The 20,867-nt window shown below is 39.2% G+C and overlaps 1 protein-coding gene across 1 annotated transcript in view; it reads right to left on the reverse strand.

Annotated features, from left to right (window-relative positions):
* DTNA (dystrobrevin, alpha) overlaps positions 1–20,867 on the reverse strand; it is a 95,284-nt gene that overhangs the window by 64,853 nt on the left and 9,564 nt on the right. The window contains 1 exon segment of the mRNA XM_010006818.1: positions 8,332–8,338. Coding sequence (XP_010005120.1) covers positions 8,332–8,338 — 7 coding nt within the window.

Raw genomic sequence — 20,867 nt, forward strand, 5'->3', positions numbered from 1 at the left:
AAGAGTCAGCAGTGGGGAAAGGTGCTCCTGAAAGCAACTAAGAAAAAAAGTCACTTCATCCCATAGGGTGTGGAAATCACACAGAACATGTTTAATGAATAATTGAGTGCAAGAATGTATTTTCCATCACTTCGAATTGAACTCGGTAAAGGAAAAGAGCAAATAAAACACAAATACGTTAATAAGTAAACAATATATTGATGTTGTTAGCTGTAATGAGTACAACTTCAGCTTAGGAAATCACTCCTCACTGTATAAAGCATTCAAGTAAAAATCTATATTTTATGGAAATCACTGGAAGGTAAACATGCTAATTGTTTTTCTGAACCATGCCTTTATGAATCCTCATTCAGAAGTTACTCTTAGGGATCAATTTGCATAGCAGATGGGCTTTTCAGGAGATCCTGAGAATACTAAGTACTTAACACGCATTGATATTTTGAAAATTCTTTTCAGCAATTTGTATGGAAAGCAAAATATTTTATAGAAACAGAATTGTAATTGAACCATGGTAGACAAGCTACATTTAAACAAAGAACATGAATGAAGTGACCCCAAAGGAATATTTTGTGTCTTCTAAATTTATCTGTGAAGTATTTGTTAAATGTCTCTAAAAAAGTCCTGGTCTAAGCTGAATTTCATGGGGGCTGTCATTACCTAAAGGACAATCTGCTCACCCTTCATATTGCACCCAAACAGAAATCTTTCTTGCCTAGCACTGTTATTATGGAAGTATGATCAGTTTGCTGCTGATTGGCATTTCCAGAAGTGGTGGACCATGCCAAAAAAACACAACACCCCTACACTCATTAAAAATTTGGATTTAGTTCAAACCTGACTGCACTCAAATAATCATCCCTTCTTTTCATCTGAAGTATTACCTACTGTCCTACTAAACTGTCAGTAAGAAACAAATCATGAGGTTCAGGGTGCAAATTCTCTGTTCTTTTTTTTTTTACTACCATATTGTTTTTGTTACTTAGCATGGCTATATGTCTTACGACATATCAACAGCCATCTGTATGTGGAAGGAGAAGCATTTTTTTTTTTGTGGATACAGAAATTTAATTCTATTCCTCATTATTATATTTTTGCTTTTTTGGGTGGCAAATGCTGTCCCCAACTGCAATGTGACCTGATGGTCTGATGGCAGGGAAATGTCAGCTGATACTAGATAGATAATGAAACCAGATACAGTAGTTTTGCTTCGTCTGGACTTTTTCCTCATGATTGAGTTTATTTTCTTCTACCTCAGGAAAACAATAATCTCTAATGCCCTGCTACTGCATGTGTAAGCCCAAAGAGAAAGATACACTACACAGATGAGCAGCAACTACTTCAGGTGCTAGACAAGGCACCTTCCCACTTCATCTTGCTGGTCCCTAGTAAATAATTGTGAAAAACTGAAAGATGCAGTTCCATTGTGACACCTAAATATTCATTTGGCCTTTGTAGTATAAGGAAATGTCTATAGGTGACCTTTATGCTGGCAAGCTGTCTTCAAAGTGTCATTCTGCATTAAGCCAGGTAGGTGGAGCATAGAGCCTCTCAGATCTCTTCCTTTTTGTCTTCTAGTTGGGGGATAAAAGAACTGACGGAGGTCTCAGACCCTTGTAATGCAGCCAATCCCATTCCCATTCAACCAGTTTCAGTGCCAAATTGCCACAGAGGTAATCTGGGTAAAAGGGAGATGAATGTTCTCCAGGAAAACAGCCAACACATATTAATGGACCCTTTCTGGGCATCTTCTCCACATGGCTCAGAGGCCAGAGCAGGCAGAAAATAGAAGAAGGCACCAGAAAGCAGGCCATGGTCTGGTCCAGAAGAGAAGGGTGAATAAGCATTTCCCACTCTGGGTCACCACTGTAGGGCAGCCAAGGAAGACACATGGAGCAATATGCCAGAGGATGCAGCAACAGGCTGGACCATATGCATATATTCTGTGGCTTTTCTAAGAGGAGAAGGGCAGGCAGAAAGCAGAAGGTTAAGTGTGACATTTCCCTCAAGGTCTAGCTGTCACTGGCCGTGAGGGCTGTCTCTGGCAATTCAGACCAAGTAGGTAAAGGAGAAGGTGCTTCCAACAGCAGTTTCACCAGGCTGGCTTCTGGGTGCGAGGGTATGTGTGCAAACTCTTGAACCTAAACTGCAGCTACACTAACAAATTCATGACTTGAGAAATACCAGGCATAACAAAAAGCAAAAAGGGAGCCCTGCATATGCAGACAGCTAACCTTAGAGGCTACACTAACAAGATAGCAACCTGAGAAACAGCACAACCAGGGGTATGAGCTTAACAGCACTGCTGACCAAGGCAGAAAAGTCTAGGGTAACCTGATCATAAATACTGAATAAGGATGTAAAATCAGCAACACTGGAACTAGTGGGAAAAGAATGAGAAGGGACAGGCTGTTTATCTGGGAGTGCATGACCACAGTAGAAGAAAAGAGCATGGGAGTGGAAAAGGGGAATTTAAAGGGTCACAAATCGTGTCACCAGAGCAGCATGGGGTACCTTTCAAGCAGCCCTGTACCTGATCAGTGCAGAGGAACAAACAAAGCAATTAGCCTGTTGTTTTGGCTATATGTGTTTATTTCTGCAGTTGTGGGGAACTGTGATGGTTCCTAGCATTGATTAAAAGACATGCAAGGAGGATGAACCAGAGATACAGATTCCCCAAGAGTGAGAATTCCATGCAGCAATTTAACTTTAATTACAACCCTAGTAGTGGAAAACACTTGAATAAGAAAGCACGGATGAAAAAAGCTGGCATGAGGAACGAGGCTAAAATGGGGCTTGGTGTCTTTATTCTTCACATGATCTAGTACTGATACTATGTGGCTGTCAGATTTTAACTTTCCTCTTCCCACTGATAATATATTTTTTATAACATAGTCATATCCAAGTTAGTTTTGATGATGGTCCTGGGAAGCAAAATATCCAGAGGCTGGCAGATGTGGGACTAACAATATCAGTACATCGACACAACTGAGAGATATATATTGGTTTTAGTGTTAACTCTAACCTGAAAGCCTCATAAGCTACCTTGATATTAATTGGTATGCCAGAAAGGCAAGACACAAGACTAAGAAAATGACTTATCGGAAATTACACAGCAGTAACAGTTCGCCACCCACTAAAATATTAGTCTCAAGGAACTGCTGTGCATTTGTACTATAAATAATTTTGCTCAGGCTATATATGTACATATATATATATATATTTAAGAAACACTTTGTTTCCACTTGAAGCTGAAAAAACTCCTGCACCATTTTAGTTTACATTTCATTCCTGAATTTCAAATGCTTCTACAGAGGCTGGAAAGTAATACTTCATAGAGGAGGAAATGGACAAGATGGACAAGAGACAAGCCTTTTATCAAGATCCGCTAATTTTGAAATTATCTATTATAAAGTCTGAGTTTCTTAGTCTGCTGTACAGAGTACTGAAGTCTCTGGCCTTTACTGCAGTCAGTTGTAATGGACAAGAATTTATTTACCCACCTCAATTTATATGGCAAAAATTAGGTGATCAAGACTCCCTCTAATTTCAGGGAAAGAAAAAAGTGACTTAAAGCAGCTGCTTGGAGGCAGGTGGAATGAACATTGCTTTGAAGGTGCCTGAATATCTTAATTGACTACAAACAAAGCCTAAAGAGACAAGTTTACATGAGGCATGTAACCTCAGAGCTTGTGAAGTTAACTGAGATGAATCCCACACCTAGCTCTAAAGACATTAAGAAAACATGTCTCTTCTGTTCTGACAACTACATGGCCTAACATGATTCAGGTTTTATATAAAATATGAATAATAAATACTTTACTTTGTATGAACAGTGATCAGATCCTGTCATAGTCATGGTCGCTTAACCTTGTGTAGATACATCTGGGTGTAGTGCCCTACTGATCACTTCAAATCCTACCTTTTTTAAAGGCAGATTTTACATATTGTATCATGCTGCCAAGTCAACCTATTAACATTGGGAAATGGCAGAGTAAAACACAGGACTCTGCAAGCTCCACTCCATTCATTTGTACTATTAGAAATGTATGATGACAGCTAATATGGTATCTGTAGTCTTTTCAGCGTAATAACAGAACGTTAACCTTGCAAATTTGCATAAGCTTCATTCTTCTCATTTTAATTTTCATCCTCTCTGCTACCCATTTTCTGTAACATTTGCTGTGCCCATTTATTTATCCATCCCTGCAATTGCTTTGATCTCATTGAAGAAGGCACATCTCCTTACTTTATCTGCACAACATGTAATGCAATAAAACCTGAATCCAATTTCTGTGTAGTACTGTGATGCTAACAAGAAGCTTGCAGTGTAACAGACTAGCTTGCAGACACAAGAGAGCTTTCTTCCTCTTAAAATCTGCCTTAAATTCCCTTGACAAAGTAAAACTCCACAAGTTTGTTTTTAACTTGCTGATGCTGCTTTTGTTGCCTGAACAACATTTCCCTCCAAAAAGGGAATTATCTCTCAGCATGAGAAAGATGCCCTTTCTGAAATGGACTTGTAAAGATACAGAAATCTGTTGGTTGTTTCTTCAGTGCCAGCAGATGATCACTAAGTAGTAGCAGTAAAAGTCTCTAGTATCTGTGTGGTATATAAGATAATCTATGCAACCCAGCCAATCTTCACGGACCCTTCACAAAGGACTCACGCCCTATAAACAGAACAGCTCTTGAGGTATAAATCTCCCTCATTTGCCTGATGTCCAAAAAAAACATAGGCAATTTTCACAGGCAACTGTTAAACTACACATTTTCCCTTAGATTTTCTGTTAAGTGATTTCTAAAGTCACAGCTAAGCTAAACATCTGCATTACTAGATCTTCTATGATGATGATCAATTATTAGATCTATTATTAAATCCTTCTATGGCAAACAGTGTCTGCTAACTTAACTTTTATGAGATTCAGTAATATTTAAGCACTGTCATAGAGGGTTTCACATTTGAGCATGTTCCATAACAGAGAGTGCTTAGTGAACATAAATAAAGCTCAGTGCCTGGACAGAAGTGCAATGATGCAGATGAGCAGCATTCCAGATGGCTGCCATTCACTCCACAGCAGTCACTGCCAACAAATGCACACCTGGAGGAGACCCTGGCTGGACCGCAGAGAGTTAAAATGAATGCAAATTACAAATTTTATTCCTTCAGTGGACTCCTTCACCTGTTAGAATGACATTTGGAGAGTGCCTGTTGCCAGTGTCTTGTAACTGAATTGATGAGTCGGTGAATCAAAGCTGGCTGGCTCAGGTTGAAAGCAGTTTTCTATTTTCTCAAACTAAGGAGTTTGCAGACACCCTCAAACTTTTACTTACTGCCCTGTACCTGTGTTCAGAACATGTCTTCCTGTTGCCTTTTACAACTTTATTGTGATGAAAACCAGTAATTAGTAGTTACTGTGGAGAATTCCACCACCCATCAATATGTTTACTTTGGATATATTTGGAGACGTAGAGAGAACTTAGGGCAAAATCATTTTGGTTACTATAAATGCATATGCCAGTTTTATTGACTTTGTTCTTCTATTCTTCAAACATTTTTTTCTGTCCCTTCATTAGCAGGAAACCAATATACTTTTAATTTATTTTAATTAGTAACTTTAATTTCCTTGCAACTAACTAGTAATTTTCTGTTTGGCAGATAAAGGTATCTTAACAGCCAAAATGTGAGAGAAGAGATGGACTACACTCATCTTTGTTCAACTCACAGCAAAGAAATTAAAATATACTTCTGCAGTGAAAAATGAAGTATTTTTTCTGTCATGCAGTTTATTTTGAATTATGGGAAGGCTGTGAGATACAGATAATCTTGGATATATCACTAATCTCAAAGGAGGCCGATTACTTCAAACATCAGTTGTCAAGAAATGATGTTGCCCTGAGCAAGCATACAAAAGAAAACTGTAGTGGAAGTTTAACTTCTAGGAAGTAAAAAAACCCTAAACATTAAAAATAATCTGTGTGCTTAAGCTTTCTTACTATTAAATGGGTCTACTTATGCAAAAATTCTCATCTCTTCTGCTGCATTTTTTGCATTCTGCTTGAACCATGAACTTTACAATGTTATATTTCTGTTTGTCGCTGAACAAACACAGAAGAGATAACATTTAATCAAACAAGGGAAGCCAATAAAGTAGGGCTTTAATAATAAATTAAAATTTATTTAACATACAGTACACCTAACAAATCTAGGTTAAACACGCCCAATTGATACTTAGGACAGAATTTCTCCTAGATAGATTTTCCTTTTTTTTGGTAAATATATGAAAAACTTTTAAAGAAGCATAACATTATATTATTTACAAAATTTTAGTACACATTTAGTAAGATTTTAGTCCAGCAAAGCTCTTACAGACCTGCCTGAGTTTAAATATACCAGTACGGTAATTTGAAATCAATGGCACTTGAATGTATATCAGGTATTTCAGGCAGATGTCAGTAAAAGGGAGAAATGTATGTTTCTGTCACCGTTTGACTCGGGCTCGACAACAATGCTCTCGATCCCCTCCCCCTCCCACCTAGGTAGGGAAGGAGAGAGAGAAAAAGAGAGAGACTTGGCTGGATTGAAAACTAAACTACGCAGCTTTAATTAAACACCAATGATAAAGGAAAATATATACAATTATATACAGATGTGTTCAGGTATGTACAAAACCCCTATTGCCTCCCCTCGCCCCCAGTAACTCCCACAGCACCCTCCTTAGCTACAACCAGTCCTGAAAAATCCCAGACTGCTGCTGCAGAAAGCACAGAGTGATCAGGGTCAGGAGATGCACAGCCTGGGGGTCAATGGTGATGGATGGATGGAGTCCTCCCCGGATGCTGGCCACGGACAGAAGAGAGGGGAAGAAGAAGGAAGGAAGTTGTCTTCCTAGAATTCCTTCCTAATGTCTAACCTGAATCTCTGCTCTTCCAGTTCAAAGCCATTACGCCTTGTCGTATCACTACAAGCCCTTGTTAAAAGCCCCTCCTCAGCTTTCCCCTTTCCCCTTCAGGCATTGCAAGGCTGCTATAAGGTGTCCCTGGAGCCTTCTCTTCTCCAGGCTGAATAACCCCAACTCTCTCAGCCTGTCTTTACAGTGGAGGTGCTCCTCCCCCTGAATGTACCCACAAGTTCTGAGGCCATTTGATTGTCTTTGAAAACTTGTGTCAATCAGGGGAGGTTCTTGAGGGCTATGAGAAAGCAACTGTGAGTCTTATTCTCAAGAAGAGCAAGAAAAAGGATTCAGTGAACTAAAACCTCATCTCAGGCCCCGGGAAGGGGAAGGAGTGCACCCTCCTGGAATTTCCAATCATATTAAGGTAGTTGGGAGCAGTCAGCATGGATTTATGACGGGAAGATCATGCTTGATTATCATTTTTGTCTTCCACAATGAAACAACTAGCTCACGGGACAAGGGAGAGCGGTGGATGTTCTTTATTCTAACTTCAGCAAGGCTTTCAACACTGTGTCCTGCAATATCCTCACTTGCAAACTATTAAGTACAGGCTGGACTTGTTCTGTGAGAGTTGTCAAACACTGTGACAGGCTGCTCAGAGAGGTTGTAGAGTATCCATCCTTGAAGATACTTGAACCTGAACTGGACACAGCCTTGAGTAATTTGCTCTAGCTGATCCTGCTTTCTCCAGCATCCCTGCCAATCTCAGAGACTGATTCTGTGATGTCCCTGTCTAATCACGAACTTACACTGCAAAAACATGTAACTCTTGACAGATTTTTCTCCAAAGCAATTTCTCAGGTGCGCTATGCTCCAAGTCCCTTTTCTCACTCATGCAACAAAGCAGAAACCCCAGAGCCTGCACCGAGGACCCCTGGATGCTTGGGACAAGAGGTTTTGCATGAGGTGTACAGAGCACCTTCACTGCACTCTGTGTACTCAGACATTGTCTCAGGCTTTCCTTTGAACATGAAGGGAGCTAAGAGGAAGATTATGGCTTCATTTAGTCCCCTGTCAGCTGCATGCATTCCTTTTCTTTCTTACCTCTTTGCCTGTGGAGATGTATTGTATGCCCTGGCCCAGAAAGAAGATGGAGTAAGGCTGTCCACTTCCACCTGCCCACCCCAATGACAGACACCCAGTGAGGAGAAGTGCCTGCATAAGGAACTAAACACTCAAACCAGTCATACCCTTCTTCTGAACTACTGTGCACATGGAGTAAGTCTTTGGACTCACTGAATTAATGCAGATCCATGTGGCAAAATGATCCACTTGGTGCAAAATGATGTGCTGGATCAGTCTGCACAAGTGATGTCCTACCCAGAAGGAGCTGGGGCCTCTGTGTATGTGCTGGCCAGCTGCACCCTGCATGCACAGGAGATGCACTTCTGAGTGGCTGCCAAACCTGGCTGCTGGGTGTTTGGAAATCTGCAGGATGTAATGCATACAACTGAGGCACTGAACTCCTTGGGGAAAAATTTTAAAGGTTCTCCTGTCTGCATATCCAGACTTGCATCTTTGTATCCTCACCTGCTGTTCTGCCCAGAAGGGAAAAACAGTTATTCTAAAACCCTCTGAGATTCTGATCACTGCAGCACCTGAAAAAACCATCTTGGAATGCATTGGAAGTGTCTGCCAACTTGCCCTAGTGCTACTAAGGAGGAATAAACATTAGGGTAACAATACACTGAAACATGATCTTTTTACTTTTAATGACACCTGAGAAACCCACCAATGGGTAAGAACATGTAAAGATCTCAAGTAAAATTATTCTCTTTTACATTCATTCAATATATAATAAAAGTTCCTTCTTCCCCTGCTGTCAGTTCATGCCTATTTTGTCTCTCCTATATTTAACTGAAGCCTGAAGGGCCGCCTGTGGGTGGCAGAAGAGGCCATCAGTCTCCCAGAGGAGCAGCACTAATGACAGCTGGATTCTGCAAAGGCAAAGGGTGGGCGATGCACCCTGCCGTGCTGGTTTGGGAAACTGTTGTCATCTACTTGTCACTTAGGTGCTGGAAAAGTGTTTCCCTTTTTTAAACACACTTTGAAATAATCTATTTAAAATGCTGAAGGAAGTATGACATGTATAAAACAAAATAATTATAAAAAAATCTAATTCTAAGCTTCTTAATATTTTGAAAGGCTACTCAATTAAAACTCTGCACTGGTGCTAATAAATTACATAGCTTAAATCCATTTATTTTATATAATTTTCCTGTTTAAAGACTTTAGCATATTATTGAATCTTCTGAGTGGCTGCCAAACCTGGCTGCTGGGTGTTTGGAAATCTGCAGGATGTAATGCATACAACTGAGGCACTGAACTCCTTGGGGAAAAATTTTAAAGGTTCTCCTGTCTGCATATCCAGACTTGCATCTTTGTATCCTCACCTGCTGTTCTGCCCAGAAGGGAAAAACAGTTATTCTAAAACCCTCTGAGATTCTGATCACTGCAGCACCTGAAAAAACCATCTTGGAATGCATTGGAAGTGTCTGCCAACTTGCCCTAGTGCTAGGAATAAACATTAGGGTAACAATACACTGAAACATGATCTTTTTACTTTTAATGACACCTGAGAAACACACCAATGGGTAAGAACATGTAAAGATCTCAAGTAAAATTATTCTCTTTTACATTCATTCAATATATAATAAAAGTTCCTTCTTCCCCTGCTGTCAGTTCATGCCTATTTTGTCTCTCCTATATTTAACTGAAGCCTGAAGGGCCGCCTGTGGGTGGCAGAAGAGGCCATCAGTCTCCCAGAGGAGCAGCACTAATGACAGCTGGATTCTGCAAAGGCAAAGGGTGGGCGATGCACCCTGCCGTGCTGGTTTGGGAAACTGTTGTCATCTACTTGTCACTTAGGTGCTGGAAAAGTGTTTCCCTTTTTTAAACACACTTTGAAATAATCTATTTAAAATGCTGAAGGAAGTATGACATGTATAAAACAAAATAATTATAAAAAAATCTAATTCTAAGCTTCTTAATATTTTGAAAGGCTACTCAATTAAAACTCTGCACTGGTGCTAATAAATTACATAGCTTAAATCCATTTATTTTATATAATTTTCCTGTTTAAAGACTTTAGCATATTATTGAATTAAAGACCAATGTGTAAATATCTGACCTGTTGCAAACTGCATTCTGTAGCTAAAAACTTCATAAATTCTGCTCCCCACCTCCCAAATCAATGGTATTCCAAAATTATGCATACATATTATTCTTGCTATCCCATCATAATATTATTTTAATGAGAAAGATATTCCTAGATCATACATATCTATTATTCTTCCTATTCCATCATAATACTATTTTAATGAGAAAGGCTTTATCTGAGGCATCCTATGATCAGGCCTACATCTGACTAAAGACTTTCTTCAAATGGGTTTTGCACATATTAGCTTTAAATTAGCCAAAGAATTCACGGGGACATGGAATAACAAACCTTGGTCAGTAAATGCACGACACACAATAGCTTTCTCATTTCTCATCAATTTGCTTTACATCTGAGCTCATACTTCAATTAGTAAAACAACAGTATTTCAAAATTTTAATGAAACAGAACTCTTCACTATATTACAGCAGACCATATATCAGGAAAAGCTTCTGCACTCCCAAAAAGGTGGCAAAAAAAGTTCTCCAAGGCTGGATGACACTTTATCTGGAGTTGATTTCCAAAGCTTTCTCTGTTACGGATCTGGTGACAGAACCTGAATTATGGAGGCTTTCTCAGCCCTCCTATTTAGGCGATCAAACAGAAATAACTGAACGTATGAGAAAAAAGCACCATAATTTTAGAGCCTGGCACAACTCGAATTGTGTGTAACAACCCAAGACAAACCAGCTTTTAGGAAAGAGGCGGGACACGGTGCAGAAGCTGCCTGGTAGCTGCAGTCCTGACCACAGGATGGCACTACTGGGTGTATTTTCGTGAGTGCAGCACACACTTGCTGTAACATTTTAACTCTCTACTGGCACGATGTCAAGCGAGATACCACAAACCAAGGGCTGTGCCTCCCCACCACCCTCCAGAAAATGGCCTTGTCTATGTATTTGGTTGAGTCAAGATGATGTGCTTGGAGATCTGGAGGCTGGATGCCTTACACAGGTGATCACACGTGATAGGCAAGTGATAACAAAGCCGGTAGGTAGAAAGGGCACAATGTCCTCGTGTTGAATGTCCTTATTACAGCGATAAAATCTCCTCCAGAAGTATGCTTCCTGAAATGCCAAGTCTGACTATTATTATATCCTTCTCGCTTAAATAATTTCGTTTTTTTCCTTTGATACAACCACTGCCAGCTCCCTCTGCCACCCTTAAAAGCGTCCCCATGCCATAAGAGGACTAGCACTTGCTTTGGCACTGTTACAAGCAAAAAACAAGTGTAAAGTGAATGCAAGTATTAACAAATTGGGTTATTTCTATTTCTCATTACTGTTGAAGTAGTATGTGTTACCAGCTCTAAGGATATAGAGCATTACACCCCATCTCATAGAAACTGCTGTTTTCTTTAAAAATGTCTCATGATGACAAGAGGACACATGATTTAACAGCTCTTTACAGCAATTTCTTCCCTGATGGCTATAGAAAACAAGTTGAGATTACATTCTCAACCTTTAAGGTTCAGTCATAAAGGTCAGTGAAAAAGAATGAGCACATATTGCTCACTTAAAACTGCTTGAAGACAAAACCCTACCTTGGCTTATCTCTTGTTTTTCAGAGTTTGATCCATGGTTACTCTGTCTTCTGTTATTTTTTTAAATAATCATTTGGGATTGGTAAGACCATAAACAGCATCTCAAGGTACAGAATACTAATGAAACATGAATTGTGTATTTCCTTGAATATAAAAGATGTGATATTTTACATACATGCATATTCCTAAGCAGAAATATTAACTTAAGTTGATTATTAATTTAAACATGAATATTTAATTTCATTATTAATTTGAATAATTTCTTACATAATGGGGACTGAATTTGGCCTGTAATGTTTTCATCTAACTAAAAAAAAAAATAATTGGAGAAATACTTAACCTGAACTTAACGCTTGGGTAAACTGCCTGACACCAGAATTGCATTTTTCACCCTCAGAAGAGACACAGTGAAGAGTGATGGCATATGCTTCTCTCTTCTGAAGAGTTTGACTCAATCCAGAGGGTTTCTGGAACAAAATCCCATTATCAACGTCAACTGTAGAGAGTGAGAGCATTGCTATGAAGTAGGACATTCATGTGACACACAGGACTTTGGTGAAAAAGCACCTTATGCCTGAAGTCATAAGGACAGTTCAAACTCTTAATCATATTTAACCTTTTGCTGAGATTGATAGGGGAGGTGCTAATTACTGCTACAGGTTCAAGTTTCATAGGTATTCAAAGATCATTGGAAAAAAAACAGGATTTATTTTCCCAAAAATATTTTGGGATCTGAGCTATAAACAGCTTTGAGATAGGGTGAGATGGTGTTGGTATCTGGAAGTTTCTTACTTATTTATTTATTTACTTTTATTTGTTTGTTTGTTTATTTATTTATTTTCTGCATTGAATTCCTTAGAGTAGACAGTATCTCATTCAGACAAACTGCAGAGAATACTAGACTAAACTCTGGCTTCCTGTTCACACAGTCTTCCCCCATCTGCCCCCCTGCCATTACTCATATTCAAAGCAATGTCTTCTGCAAGAACTGCACCATGCTCCAGTTCCCTGGCTGGTCTGCTCACTGACCAGAAAACCAGCACCAGGAGGCAACTTGCACTGGCTCCTGTAGCAGCAATTGGCAATATCACCCATTAGAACTTCACATGTCTTAAGGAAACAGGTATGAGGAATAGGCCAAGAAAAGCCCCAGCTGACACAGAGTTTGACAATCAGTGACAATGAGAAACAAAACAAGACTGCAGAAGGTGAAATGACAGATAAATGGGATTTTGGTGCAGTCCACACATCTGTCCTTCCTTCCCTATGTGACAGAAGCTCTTTAATGATGTTGTCAGGGCCCCTAGATGGACTAAGAGTCTTGATGTATATGGCTACTTATCTATCATCCTTCAGTTTACACATGCAATCCTTTAAAATATCCTGCAAATCCAAGACAAAATAAGAGTTACAAGGCAAAATATAGGTGAATGAAATGTGGAAAATTAAACTTAAAGATCAGCACCTTTACAAGAGATGCAGTACGACACTAGTGTCTGCTTCATTTGTCAGAAATTGAGTTCAGCCTCCTCAAATAATATAAATCAAGGGTCTGATTCATTCCTTCCTTAGTGCCATAGTAATGTCAGGGAGTTCAACAGAGTTACTTTCAATTTACTTTCTGTCAGGAAAAGAGACATGCATCTATCTATCTATCTATCTATCTATCTATCTATCTATCTATCTATCCACAGCATACATAGAATTTCTCCTGGAATTAGCCCACATTTTGCACAGTAAAGGGCCAAAAACTGCTTGTAAATACCCTGCTAGAAATCCATTGAAGCCAACAACAATCTCACAGATTTAATTCAGTTTGAATTGAGCCTAGAAACTATCTATCTATCTATCTATCCACATGGACCACAGAAAAGGCTGAGCATACATAGAATTTCTCCTGGAATTAGCCCACATTTTGCACAGTAAAGGGCCAAAAACTGCTTGTAAATACCCTGCTAGAAATCCATTGAAGCCAACAACAATCTCACAGATTTAATTCAGTTTGAATTGAGCCTAGAAATGCCTTAATTTAGCACAAGGAAAACTGCCTTTGCAAAGCCACTGTGTATCACAAACATCAATGCCAGGAAGCTGAATGTCCATTGTGTGGAGTCCCAAAACGGTATTAATAACAATGCACACTGAGGCCACTATATTGTGTGGTTTCTTCACTCTTATAAAAGCAGGAAATTATTTTTATGGTCAACATCTTCTGCTCTCATAATTTGTTCTAGCCTACCAGATACATGTGGTATGAAAACCAAGACTTATAGAAAATAATCCCAGGTTGGGTTTTGGGGTAAAAATATGAGTTAACCGTTAAGATAAGATAAAGCTTCTCTTTGAATATTCTGGGTGTTATGAAGTTATCTGTATTGTTAGAGGTACACAGACTGACTTTTTATGTAAATCTGAAAACAAAAGAACCTAGAAAAAAACACTCTTTAGAAATTACAGAAGGAGACAACCACATCAAAAATTATGTCAGGTCCCACATTCTTACTGTCCTTCTGTGGACTATTTACTGTCTTCACTCTGAAAAAGCCCATAGTTGCTGAGAACATGTAGAGCCAGCATCCTTGCTGGCTCCACAGCAGTTTCATTTGGAAATGTTACTGGAGATGGATAATGAAAGGGAACAAGGAAAGGCTGGAGGCAGTTCGGACCACCTATGAGAAGCTGCAGCAGAGATCACTGTTCAGGCAGGAAGATGGTGCAGACTGTGCAGTTAAGGTGAAGGAAAGCTGTGAAGTGTCTACAAATTCTCCAGAGTTAAGTGACAGCATCAAACCCAGGAAAAGGCAAAAAATCCTCAGCAAAAGTCCCAACTCAGCTGACGCAATGGAGAAGGACACTTTGAAGGCAATGCTAATGCTGCAGCTTATGTTCTTAGGAAAACAGTTTTCTGCAAGGACATCAAAACAGTCCTTTACTCTCTACAGAAAGTACTTATGTCCTGAGCTCATGTCTGACTCCTCAAGTATTACTCCTTTGAGTCCAGAATGGAGGCAGGGCTAGTTCAAGATGATGAACTGAAGCTCCCTGGGAACAAAGGACCATGATCACCAAACTCACTGATACCTACTCCAAGGAAGACTGACTACTTTTTTTCCCTCCTTTTTACATAAATATGTTGCAATTTGGTAAAAAACTAAGTGAATGGCCAAGATGCAACAAGCATTAAGTCACACTGCTTAATGCATACTGGCATATTATGGTGGTGCTTGCGTGACATCAGGACAGGCTCAGCAAAAGACTCAAACAGGACATACCAGAACAGCCCAGGGAAAGGGCAAAAAGGCTCAAGTGTAAGAAAGGATTTGCCTGAAGAAAGGTGACTGGAGCACAGAGGAAAGGAGAGAGCAGCTGAGAGAATGAGGGTTGCAGTGCAGAGATAAAGCAAATGCCACAGCTAATGACATGAAGCTGAAGAATGGACAGGAAGATGATGGAGATTTAAAAACACAGTCAGAGTCTGATGGGAAAAACCAGAAGGTGAAAGAAGAAAAGGCTCTCACATGAGGAAGCAGCATCCCCCAGAAGACATGCTGACCCTGTTATCACCAATGCATCAGTTTGTTTGCATGAGACTCTACATATACATGTATTTTGCAATGTTTAGACTGCCTAGAAGAGCACTAATCTAATAATAATTTATTTTACTTTACTTGAAGTGTTTGTTAGGAGGACCAATGTGAAATAAGATGCACAAACTTTCTGGGTTTGTGTAACTAATCCAAAGCCTGCCTGACAAAGGTGACTGACATCTGTTACCGGTGGCAGATGTTCAGAGACATCAGTGGGGAACTGAGCAGGCTGTCTCAACCTTAAACCTGCATCAGGAAAGTCATCAAAAATAGCACAATGAACAGCAGTTCGAGCAGAGTTTAGGAAGTCAGTATGAAGAGATTTTCAGCTATGATCCTATCACAAAAGCTGTCTGCATCAAGGCAGGGCTGAGGCACCTGTGTAGCAGAGGGCAGCATGTAGGTATAACTTGGGATGTGATCTAGTCTATGTGCCTGTCAACTTCTATGTCAGAGGAAGACAATTCAGTCATTTTCCTTTGTAAAGGGTAAAATATTCGCTGACAAACTTATGCAACTCAGGTTTTAATAGGAGCTGCTTGGAATCATGGGTATGTTTGAAAAATCAATCTCAAAGCAAATGAAAAAGTTTAAGATATATATCCTTGTTTGGTTCACTCTTTTTGACATTAAAATGAATTCCAAATGTCCAATGATAGTTCCTGTATCAATCTTATGCAAGGCAGACTTGCAGTGGTAGTCTTTAAGAGCAAATACTTAGGGACATCTGAGACACCACAATCCCCTCTGGTAGTAACAGTCCACTTTATGCTCACATTGAAGAAAAGGCTAAATAGTAGTCACTCAATGAACATGCCAGTTATACAGGTTGCATGTCAGCTCTCTAACAGCTATTATGATCCGTGAAGTAATTATTACGGTTAAAAGGAAAATTAAAGAAAATCTGAACCCATTTTCAGGGTATGGTGAACTCTTCCAGACTAAAATCCTTATGAAGGATTTGTCTGCAGGGAATATGCAAAATCAAACCCTTCTGAACTTTTGATTAAATAATTGATGCATAATGTAGAACTTATGATAAATGCGTCCTTTCCCTATAGTTGCCAGGAAACCCACATGGAATGGTACTAGCAGTTTCAGGAGCATTTAGTAACTTACACAATGGTATCATGACTCCTGTAATACAGTGCTTTTTCTTTTTCTTTTTTAAAAGAAAGAACATTTGGAGTCAGGTGTCAATGATTGTAAGCCTCAGCTTCTGTTAAAACAGTAAACAAAGCACATAACTAATAATTTCAGCCTTAATATTAATAATACAGTAGAATACCCAAGATGATCAACAGACAATAATAAAACCAAGAACTAAAAATGTGGCATTTTTCCCCAAATTACAGGAATTTTAAGCAAATCTCCTCAGAAAACCAATCATTGAAGGTTTAGAAGAATATGAGAACACTGTGATCAAAGGGCAGATTGTTTTCCCAGAAAATAATGTTTCAAACTGCAGCCAAGTAGACCTTTTGCACTTCTCAAGCAGGCTACACTGCTTGTCATTCAGTTTGATTGCTCTGCGACCCAGCCTGGGTTTATCTTGTGCTTTACTGCTTCCAAGCTGGAATGAAAAACATAGTAAGACCAATGAGAGCAGAGTGCTGCCCATAGAAACCTACAGTGATGAAGGATTAAATTATTTTATCTAAAAGATTCTGTAATCATGATAATTCGGTGCCTCTGTTTCTGATGGTCATCCTGAGAAAAGAAGTATGAGGGGCAAGAACAAAATTGCACTGGTTATATAGTCCTTGAGAAGTAAGAGGTGGGATATTGAGAATGAATGATTCTTGCCATGGCAGGGATTCTCACGGGGTTCCTGCACAATGAGGATAAATAACATCACCGAGCACTCTTATGCACAGAGAAAATAAATACTCACTGAGTCAAAGAAAGAATGGCTTTATACTACGGTGGCAAGAGGTCTCCTTTAAGTAAAGAGAACCAGTTATCAGTTCTTAAATCAATTAACATATAATGATGAATATCTGGAGGCTCAGCATCAACAGGACAGACTGAAACACTTCTGAATATCCTCTAGCTTTATGTTTAGGCAACTTTTTTTTTGATATGCAAGATCAGAACATATTTTGTCATGCAGAACTGAAAACTGAACCTGGATCTCTTGTTGACTTCCTCAGCCACTGGATAACACAAAGGTCACAGCATTATTTCCAGTGTGGAAACAAGACTTTCATATCCTCTCCTTTCAGCACAAGTACCAGATACCATATCTTTTCCTTTTGTAGTGAATGGCATGTTGAGTGGGATGGAATAAAATTGTATTTTAAATGTCATCCCAGTACAGAAAAAAACAACAACAACCAAAACAAAAAAAAACAACAAACAAATCCAATCTCTGGTCATTTTATTTAGGTTTAGTCAAATAGTTTTTAAAAAGTGCTTGCCATCCTGATGGGGGCCAGTAGCTCACACAGACTGATCTCATAATTTGATATGTAAACTGTCAGTTTCTAGGACAATACCAGTTTCAGCAGCTTGTTACAGGAGGCATAGGAGTACAGAAGGAAAAAAGCTTTAAGAAGAGCATCTAAAAATAGTATGATTGCAATAACTGTCATTAATTTTCAATGGGAAATTTTTCTATTTCAGGAGGGTGAGAAATTATTCTAACTTAAAACAAATGTAAAAAGGCAGATCAGGTCTGAGAAGCACCCAGGAGCATGTAAGGAAATTAAACTGACATGCCTACATGCCTCAGCTGTGAATACTTAAGCCCAGAGGAGGTAGGAGGATGAGTAGGGTGGAGGTGGTGGAGACTGCTCTGGACATTCACAAGGTCACCACCAGAGTCCTGACAGCTGCGCTCCCTGTGGAAACAGCTGTACCACGGCTTGGATAAGACAAAACAGTGCAAAAAAGAAGAAGAAGAAAAAAAATCACTCATGCAGAAGAATATTGAATGGAGAAACAAAGACACTGAAACCCTAAGGTGCTGAGATTAAACTGTCAGAGAAGCAAGCATCCTTTGTGTCTGCATTAACCAAGCCACATTTTACTATCACCAGCAGGGATTTAGATTCAAGCTTTCAGCTGCCAATGATTTATTCTGATCTAGGGAAATCAGCAGAATCTGCTTTTTGGAGCCAGTCATTGAATAATCTCACAACACATTCAGAGAAGTTCATCAAGGACAGCACTAGCATTCCAGCTGTACAGTTCTGTATTAGTGAGTGATGTTTAACTGTATACTGGGTTTGATTAAGTCACACTGTTACGTTCTACTCCTGCTGCCACCACAGGCCAGAGGGAATTAGCATGTAAACACAGTATATCATCTCAACTTGTTCTTCTGTGTACACAATTGGGTTTTAATAAATTCACGGAAACCAAATATTAAAATAAAGCAACTGCACAACGATTGTTGGGAATATCTATAAATGGTGCTTTTTGGTGGTTCCCAAATACTGGTGAATGTTGAAAGCTACATACAACTGCTGTCATTGGTCCTTCAGGCCTTGTTTTAGGAAAGCCCATTACGCTTCTGTGTTTGAATGCTACAGATAAACAGCTGTAAATCAGCCTCATCAAGATGGCATTTTCCTGGCAGTAACAGAAGCTGAGTGGGAGTCTGTATAGTGAGAATGTATATTGGATGCTCAAAAACCCATCCCAAAGCACTGGAGGCAAAGTGAAGGACAATATCCTAATGTCTGACTTTCAGAGTGACCCTGGTTTGTAGGGTTTTCAAGTTCTGCAACTCACAGTGCTCACCTGTAGTTTTCCAATTTCCCTCCTTGGTTTTTGCAGCATGTGCTATTTAGAGCCACCTTTAAAACACATTTAGAAAATTTAGATTATGATGAAGTCAACTGTTCCCATTTTATACATTCTGTACAGTACAGACTGGAATAAACATGTAGCATATTTGATCAGGTTTCTGCACCTGCTTCCTATCTGCTTTTATTAGCCCAAATAATGAAATTTAACCTCAAATGATGAGGGTGCTGCTATTTCCGAGACTATATCCAACACCAGCATCCAGTAGAGAAACCTCGATCACCTCGTATGCTCCAACTTTACATTCTGAGATGTGAAGATGGTGTAACCACTGGCAGCCTTTTCTCTTGGGTCCTTCTGTCCAAGACTCTTGGCGTTCATTTGGAATGATTCGTGCCCAAATCTCAAGATCTTCTCAAGACTTCTTTAGTATTTATTTGATTTTTTCATTATTTATTTTTTTTTCAGAAAAGGTATCTACATCTTGTGTTAGTGTTTATGACTAAGAGAAGACCACTGCTATTGTAACAGGTCAATTGCCACAGGAGCTTAGCAAAGTAATGAGCAAATAGCCTGCAATCATCTCTTCTTACGCTCATCACATCCTCAAAGGTACCTGCATCACCTACGAAGTTTCTCTTTTCATTCCTTTCTATTTTAGAAATAGAACAGCAGAAACAGAGAAGCATAAAATTACTTTATATTCATGGTGCACTAAAAAATCTTCCCAGCTTTTAGGATTCCTGCACATAGAATTTTGTGGATCTCTTGCTTTTGGGATTTTTGTCACATAGTGTTTCACCACTTAGCAAATTCAGAAGTGTGCCAACAATAGTTTGTAAATGTTACTGTTATTTATTTATAGCATTAATATAGGCAAAGGAGAATGCTTGAATTTGAAGGAATTTTTCATTGAAAGATAACATTACAGCTTTTTCAAAGCTTACTACTTATTATTTTCTGTCCTCTCAGGAAGCATTTCTTGCTTCTCTGAAGAATGAGGCTGGACTGTATTAAATTCTATCCTGTTTGACAAGTAACTGCAGTGACTGATACTGATTTTTCTCACTTTGCTGATTTTACTTACACTGCCTGTTGGTTTAATGCTCTGAGAGATTTTTATAAAAGAAATACTTTTCACATGCAAAGTAGTTATTCTAGTTTTATAGAATTATCAGAAGGACATATATTTACATATAAATATATTTAAAGTAGTCTTCCTGTTCTGAAAATTAAATAATCCAATGGACCAACTAACTTGATCAACAGTACTAGAATATGGAGATATTAGAATACGAAGATATTCTAGTATGAAGGCACTTTTGCCCATTGCACATTGCCTACTTCACCAGTGAAAGCCAGCTGGCTGTTGAAGCTCACAGCAAAACACCCATTTGTACTGAGAGAAGAATTCACAAAGGGAGGCCAGGAGATGAACCTGTGTCTGTATTTGCATGAAAGGCAGCAGAAACAAACTATGCATTGTTTGTGACAAACATAGCTGCCTCTTAAATGATACCCCGTGACTGTCTATGCTAATGGGCACCTTTGGGCAAAAAAAATTATGTTAATACAACCTCTGCTCTGCCTTCCTTGGAACAGCCACTTCTGGAACTCTGCTTCCATCCTGATATACCTGCAGCTTGTAGCCAAGAGCAGCTTCCTGCAATTTATTAAATTAGCTCTTTGAAAGAATCCCTTAAAAATATTCTTTCCAAGCAATTTTCTTCCTAGTAAGTCTTGGTCAGTGTGCCAGGGCAGTGCAGAAGTGCACAGCTGAAAGCACACAAGGATGGCTTGAGTGACAGGAGGTGTTATGCACTGGGAGTGGAACAGAACTGCCTTTGAGCTTTTTCTTTTTATATTCTCCCCTA

The sequence above is a fragment of the Chaetura pelagica genome, unplaced genomic scaffold (genome assembly GCF_000747805.2).
Source record: "Chaetura pelagica isolate M959 unplaced genomic scaffold, ChaPel_1.0 scaffold109, whole genome shotgun sequence".
Taxonomy (NCBI): Eukaryota; Metazoa; Chordata; class Aves; order Apodiformes; family Apodidae; genus Chaetura; species Chaetura pelagica.